Source organism: Mandrillus leucophaeus, unplaced genomic scaffold (assembly GCF_000951045.1).
Source record: "Mandrillus leucophaeus isolate KB7577 unplaced genomic scaffold, Mleu.le_1.0 Scaffold1244, whole genome shotgun sequence".
NCBI lineage: Eukaryota > Metazoa > Chordata > Mammalia > Primates > Cercopithecidae > Mandrillus > Mandrillus leucophaeus.
The window spans coordinates 87297-95297 of NW_012100810.1; the positions used below are offsets into that span (position 1 = coordinate 87297).

General features: G+C 39.2%; 1 protein-coding gene across 1 annotated transcript in view; it reads right to left on the reverse strand.

The window, feature by feature from the left end:
* The window catches only part of SMYD1 (SET and MYND domain containing 1), a 45524-nt gene extending 38289 nt beyond the window's left edge, over positions 1–7235 (reverse strand). Inside the window, exon 1 of the mRNA XM_011971761.1 lies at positions 7014–7235. Within this exon, the coding sequence (XP_011827151.1) occupies positions 7014–7150 (137 nt within the window). The 5' untranslated portion in view covers positions 7151–7235. The remainder of the gene's footprint in view (positions 1–7013) is intronic.
* Between the last annotated feature and the right edge of the window lie 766 nt (positions 7236–8001).

The window sequence follows — 8001 nt, forward strand, 5'->3', positions numbered from 1 at the left end:
TACATATGTCAATAAAATAAGTCATATTTTAAGACCACCTTTAGCAGAAAAAAATGTGCAAATTGACTGATTTCTATGGTAGACGAGGGTTATAGTGAAGTTGATTTTCTAATTGTTGAAGCAGTTAATATCTCACAAAGGAAACCTCTAATTGTTTGCAATATACTATTCTTCAAACCCCATTAAGCTACATGTCAAAGGTGTTTAGAACAACTACTTTATGAGGGGACAATCCGTTTGCTTCTGAACAGTTCAGATGGCAGCATTAAATTATATAAAAGACAGCACTTGTACTAAAGGATTTTATGTAATTTTTGAGGCTTTCTAGTAACATTTGTCGCAATAATTATTAATCTGCAAATACAGGATTGATGTAAATATCCAGAATTATTTTATTCTAATTTCGGAGACTAGAAACTGAGAGTTACTGAGGTTAAATGATTACTTGGAGTTGTGTAAGTACTGGAAGTACTTAAGTACTACCAAAACATGTTGGCAAGTAACAGTAGCCCATCAGAGATAGTTAAATAAATGAAGAGGTATGTGTCATCTTTGTATAGGGTTTCTCCTGAAAGTTAAGAGTGGAAATTCTGCAGTCTCTGGAAAGGCCCAGGGGCAGGCGTGAAGAAGCTGCCAGCATTCTGCCCCTAGCTCTATCTCCTCCTCAGGGTGCTTCTGCTTTCCTTTCCTCCATTCACATCCTGCCTCCTTCATCCTTCAGTCCACAGGGCAGAACGGCACCCCAACAGTTCCAGAGCTTACCTGTCGAAAAGAGGGTTTCTCTTTCAGCCCCCTTTCCAATTTCTTAGAAAATGGCCTTGAGGCTTGGCACGGTGGCTCAAGCCTGTAATCCCAGCACTTTAGGAGGCCGAGGCAGGAGGATCATTTGAGGTCAGCAGTTTGAGACCAGCCTGACTAACATGGTGAAATCCTGTCTCTACTAAAAATACAAAAAAATTTAGCCGATGTGGTGGTGTGCACCTGTAATCCCAGCTACTTGGGAGGTTGAGACAGGAGAATTGGGAGAATTGCTTGAACCCAGGAGGCAGAGGTTGCAGTGAGCCATGATTGCGCCACTGCACTCCAGCCTGGGCCACAGAAAAAAAAAAAAAAAAAAAAATGAGGGCATCAAAAGAAAACAACAATTCATAAAAGAATAAATGTTTAAAAACTTTCACTTCTCTAATAATAAAAAATTCAAGTTAAAACAATACTAAGATAAGTTTTAACAGATTTAATTGACAAACATGAAAAAGTGAAATAGTTTTCTGTGTTGGCCAGTATTGGGATGAGGAGGCAACTCCTGTGCTGCTAGTAGAAAAATGTATGTTCTCCTTTGGTGAGGTAATTTGGAAATCTATATCAAAAGCCTTAAAAATGTCTTTTGAATTCAAAATTTGTACTTGTAGGAATTTGTCTTTAATATATAATCAGAGATATATGGGAAGATCTACTAGGAAAAAGAGCAGACCCTTGACATCCAAAACAAAGCATCTACGAATTAGTTCAGCCCTTGTAGAAAGCAGCCTGGAGAGTTCCCCAAAAACTAAAACTAGAATTACCATTCGACCCAGCAATCCCATTACTGAATATCTACCTGAAGGAAAATAAATCATTCTACCAAAAACACACGTGCACTCGTATGTTTATCACAGCACTATCCACAGTAGCAACGACATGGGAACAACCCAGGTGCCTATCAATGTTGGATTATATAAAGAAAACATGGTGCATATATACCCTGTAATACTACACAGCCGTTAAAAAAAGAACAAAATCATGTCCTTTGCAGCAATATGGGTGCAACTGGAGGCCATTCTCCTAAGCAAATTAATACAGAAACAGAAAACCAAGTAACACGTTTTCATTTTGAAGTGAGAGATAAACATTGGGTACATATGGACACAAAAATGTGAACAATAAACACTGGAGATTCCAAAAGGGGAGAGGGAGAGACAGGGGCAAGAGTTGAAAAGCTATCTATAGGGTACCATGTTCACTACTTGGGCAAGCAGATTATTAGAAGCCCAAACCTCAGCATCCCACAATATGCCCATGTAGCAAACCTGCACATGTACCCCCAAAATCTAAAATAAAAATTAAAAAAAATATGGCATCTAATTAAATTAATATACAAGTCAACAAAAAGAATACTATGCAGCCATTAAAATGGTGTAGAAGGATATTAATGGTTTTGAAAGTTGTTCACAACATCTTATGAAGTAAATAAAACAGGTTACAAAATAATCCAGCTTTTTTGAGAGAAAAAGTATATACAACTTAATTACATTGAACTTGAAATTATTAAATGCACCATTTTTATTCATTACTAAGAAATTTAAAAAAATCTACCAATTAAACCATAATGAGCCATAGATTTTAGGATACATTATGATTTCAGAGAAGTTAAAATATGTATTCTGGAATTGATAAATATAGCATATTATGTATGTCCCATTTTCCCTCCATTCTGAAATAAACTTCTTTTCCCATATTTTAATATCCAGAATTTAGGGATATTTTGTGTCTTACAATCAAAGCATACATTTAATGTAGTGTTTCTGCCAGGCGCAGTAACTCACACCTGTGATCCTAGCACTTTGGGAAGCTAAAACCGGCAGATCACTTGATGCCGGGAGTTGGAGACCAGCCTGAGCAACATGGTGAAACCCTGTCTCTACTAAACATACAAAAATTAGCTGGGTGTGGTGGCGTGCACCTTCAGTCCCAGCTACGCAGAAGGCTGAGGCAGAAGAATCACTTGAGCCCAGGTGGCAGAGTTTGCAGTGAGCCGAGATCTCACCACTACACTCCAGCCTGGGTGACAGAGCAAGATTTCATCTCAAAAAGTAAAAATAATAACAATAATAATGTAGTGTTTCTTCCAGGACTCCCACCCCACCTATAACTCACCAGAATCAAGAAAATATTATATATGCATTGTATTTGCATCAGAAAACAAGGAGGATATACACCAGAATGTTAATAGCTGGGGGTTTTTTTTCCCCCCAAATGATAAGATTGCGGAGAATTATTATTTTCTTCCTTAACAACAATAAAAAGAATCAGCATTGCGAATTCCCAGGTTGGCCCCATGCTATGTAGAAGCTAGGAGGATCACTTGGGCTAAGGTACCACAGAGCTCCCACTCACTGTCCTCCTGAGAACTGGAAAACCTCAAAGTGAAGAGTTAAAGGGGCAGAGAGCAATTTTACCCACTCATGCATCACCCCCGGTATCTCAACTACCATAAAATGATGTGTCCAAAAAAGGCAACTCCTTGGTAAAGGTACTTCACTCCCTTCTAGCACCCAACCACAATGCCTAAGGGGATGGCGAATAGACTTCATTTTTAAATGCTAGTTCTCATTGATTGGTAGTAGCCTAGCCCCCTGGAGGACCTGCTGGAAGGGATTCTGAGGCCAAATTGGAATTCAGGAGGAAGGTGTGCCTGATTGATTAGTCATGCCTAGCACTTAATCCAAGTGCTACATAGTAGCTAGGCCTGAAAGAATTTTCCCAGCTTTATTCTCGCTTTCTTACCTTCAAGAAGAGTACCTGTTTTTCTAATCATCAAAGGTGAAGAGATCTTAACCAGACTAAGGACCATAATTTAAGGGCCTGGAATGTTACTGCTAATGCTAAACTAAGCCCATGCTAGCAAAGACACAATTCAGGTTTACAAACCAGCATTTCACAGTATGGCATTATATTTTAAAGTCAAAGAACACATATATTACTGGCTTAGTAATTACACTCCTGTGATACACACCTCATGTATCTGCTTTCCAAGAGATAGGAACAAAAATGTTCATAGCAACCATTCACAGGAGAATGGAAAAATAAATTTGGTACACAGACACACACAAAGTTTATTCACTTTATTAGTTTCACAAAACCATACAGATGAATAATAAACATTTGAGTGAAAGAAGCAAGGGACATAAAACCACATATAATATTGTACCTTTGTTTAAAAGATCAAAAACAAAACATAACTAATTATATATTGTTTAGAAATATGTGACTGTGATTAAACTATTACTATTTTTTTTTTTTTTTTTTTGGAAACATAGTCTTGCTCTGTCATCCAGGCTGGAGTGCAGTGGCACGATCTTGGCTCATTGCAACCTCTGCCTCCTGGGTTTAAGCGATTCTCTCGCCTCAGCCTTCTGAGTAGCTGGGATTACAGGCACCTCCCATCATGCCCGGCTAATTTTTCTATTTTTGTAGAGACAGGGTTTCACCATATTGGTGAGCCTAGTTTTGAACTCCTGACTTCAGGTGATCTGCCTGCCTGGGTCTCCCAAAGTGTGGGATTACAGGCATGAGCCACCACACCCGGCCAAAACTATTATTTAAAAGGCAGTAGAATATACAACACAAAACCTAGGATAATTACCTTTGGAGCAGGCATGGGACAGGATAGAGAAGATGTAACATATTGGAATATTCTAGTTAAGTTGGTTTGGTATTGATCTATTGCTATGCTTTGTATAATATATGTTAGAATATATACAATATAATAGATAATATATATGTTAGAATATATAATACACAGTTTGAAAGAATTAATTTTCATTTAATGCAGTGCTCAATTAAAAATATAATCTTTCTCCACATTTCTGTGGAAGACTAGGAAAGCCTGTCTTGCCACAACATGGATTAGAATAAGCCAGTTTTATACAGTGACTTTTGTGGGTGACTGAGTTCCACCTCTGCAATCAAGTTTCTCATCTACGGTGGCTGAGCCTCACCAGGAGCCTAAAAATGCATAAAACTTTCCTTTAATGCCTCTTTGAACTGTCTCTGGTATAACCAAAGAAAGCATAGCTCCCTCATCTGTGCAGTGACAAGTTTGGGTAAAGCATTTTTTGAAAAAAACTATCTCTTTTAGATTTTTTTTTCAATCATTTTAAAGGTCATTTATACCATTTATCCCACTTTTATTACTACTGTAAAAAAATATATGATTTTATGTAGTATTTATCCTCAATGTACATGAAGTGTTTTTACAGTTGTTACTTCAAATGAATGACAAATTATTTATAATAACAAAAACATGGAAACAATCCAAATGGTCAGTCATCAGCAGGTAATAGAAGAACATGTAGCTCTCAAGTACTGTCTCTGAAGAGTGTATAATAGCACAGAAGACGTCAAAATTATTAAATGAAAAAGCATAATGGCTTGTATAATGAGTATATTACAGCCAAATGAAACCTATGTTTTAAAACAAACCAAAAATAGATACTCAACATGTTAAGAGTGGTTATCATTGTGTGATATCTTACCTTTCTAAATTTTCTAAAATGACAATGCCTTGCTTTTAAAATGGAATGAAAGACCATTCAACTTTAATCTTCTTGAAATGGAACTGATTGGCTAGATTGACTTTGGGGAATTGGAGGCAGCAAATGGAGATGTTCTTCAGAAGGCCAGGCAGTAACTCACTGGCAGCACCAGGATTACTGTTGACAGTCCTTGTGTTTCTGGGTTGTGTTTTCACTCTGAATTCAGCTGGTTCCCTAACTGTACTCAACCCTCCCCTGACACACACACATACACACACACACACAATTAATGAAATAAGACAAGCTCCCCCTGAAAAAGTCACCTCAGCCCCATATACTCCTCGGGTGGTGGTAAGCCATATTCCCCAGTTCACACCCTTTTCCCTGAAGGTCTTAGTGGGCAGGAAGACAAGAGAATGTGAATACTAATAAAGTTATCTCTGAGAAGCAGTGCCCTTTCCCAGGGTGGTCAGTGCAGCCAGCCAACCACCAAGCCTGGGTTATCAGACTCAAACCACATAGATGTCAAGCAGGTCACCCCAACCTTGATCTCAGAAAATATTGGCACTTTAATGTGATCACCATGTAAGTTTGTTTAAAATTAAGATTTATTACTAATTTAAAAGCTTGGTAGCCTAGGGTGGCCAAGGTCGTGAAGAAGAGGGAATGTACATTTAACAGAGCCTGTTTGAAGAGCCTATAAAACTGAAAACATCACATCCTATGGCCCAGCAATTCCTCTTCTAGTCCTATGGCCTAGAGAACAATCGCACATATGTACAGGTAGACACGATCGAGGATTTTCATTTTTTTATGAAAAATTAAAAACCACCAATTGTCTCTCAATAGGTGAGAGACATGGATAAATAAAATGTCATATATTTATAGAATGAAATATTTAAAATTAAGATTGGTGATTCATATAGCATATGAATCTATATGTATAGCTCTATAAAGGAAAGAGATCTTTGGAATTTAAAAGAAGTATCTATAGATTTATAGTTCCTACAAGGATAGACATCAAAAACATGTTGTTTAGGGAAAAGAGCAAGTTCTAAAATGACATCTGAAGTATGACACTATTTATGTAAAAAAAAAGAAAGAAAGAAAAGCAAACTACAGCCATCCATTTTGATAAATGCTGATATATACATGTAATAGCACAGGAACATTCTAGAAGGAAATACAATGAAATAATAGCAAAGGTAATATCTGAGGAAAGACAGAGGGGACTGGGATTGGATGATACTTTGATTTTTCAAGGATAAGTGGATTCCTGTGTTATTCATAATTATTAATATATAAACAGTTTATTATTTTTTTAAGTCTCAGCAATTACTTTATCTGGTAATATATTTATAATAAAAAAAAAAGCTAAAAATATAGAGCTTTCTGTCGGAAATTGTTTCTCACAGCACCACACCCACCTTTCCACTCCCAGCACACCCTCTCAGCCAAGTTGCCCAATGTTGGGAGAAAGTGCCCCTGAAGCCTTTGCTCACCTTCACCATCCTTCTAGGAGCCACAGCAAATCACACTGGCAACGACCCCTTGCAGAAAAATTTATGCCAGAAAAATTAGCTCTCAGAAGTGTCATTTTGTTCAGAAAAGAGCACATGAATTTTATCCCTTCCCCTGATGATTTTTGAGAGCAAAGTATTTTAGAGTTTGGCACCAGCCAAACCAACAGGAGAGAAGGCAACTCCCCACATTTCATACCTGTCAAAAACCACTGCGGAATAAGCCCGCTCAGCAAAGATGACATCTGCAGCCCAGAACTCCTTGGTGGCCTTCAGACCCCTGCCTTTGCCCTCAGCAGTGAAGACCTCCACATTCTCCATTCTCCCTATTGTCATCTCAGAGTCTGTCAGGCCAGTGCAGCAGATATTTAACACTGAGCCAAGTCTCTTGTCATTGCTATTTCAGCACCTTCAGCATCCCAAAGAGCAAGACTATAAATGGACAAGCCACCTCCCCTTCCCTGCCCGCTCTCAGCCACTGGGCCCTCACCTCCCCCTCTGCTACTTTTTCTGGAGGTGGGAATGGGACAGGCACGAGAACAAGTGAACTGGGAAGGGTTTCATTCATCACCCAGCAAAGCTAACAGAAGAGAAAAATGACCATGGCTTAATATGGTTCTGGGATAGGACCTGAAAAGTTTTGAGAGGTTCCATTGCAAGCAGAAGCTCTGTATATCCTAAGTTCTGAACTGCAACAATCCTGTTCGGCTTTAGTTGGAGTAGGGAGCATTTGGTCAGGAGGGTATTTTTAGCAGCCAGATGCCTCTGTCAATCAAAAGCAGACAACTGGAGTGGTCCAAGAGAAACAAGGTGATATTTGCTGCTCTGGGACCCTTCAGCTGTCAGGCTTGCACTTTCTCAAGTGAGATGGGCCCCTCGCCCCACCCTTTTCAGTCTCTCTCCCAAGGGTGGACTGTTTGCAGGAAGCAGCAGAAGCTAAACTGAGGGCTGGGCACGGTTGCTCACGCCTGTAATCCCCACCTTGGGAGGCCGAGGCGGGTGGATCACCTGAGGTCAGGAGTTCGAGACCAGCCTGACCAACATGGTGAAACCCCGTCTCTACTAATACAAAAATTAGCTGGGCGTGGTAGCAGGTGCCTGTAATCCCAGCTACTTGGGAGGCTGAGGCAGGAGAATTGCTTGAACCCAGGAGGCAGAGGTTGCAGTGAGCCGAGATTGCGCCATTG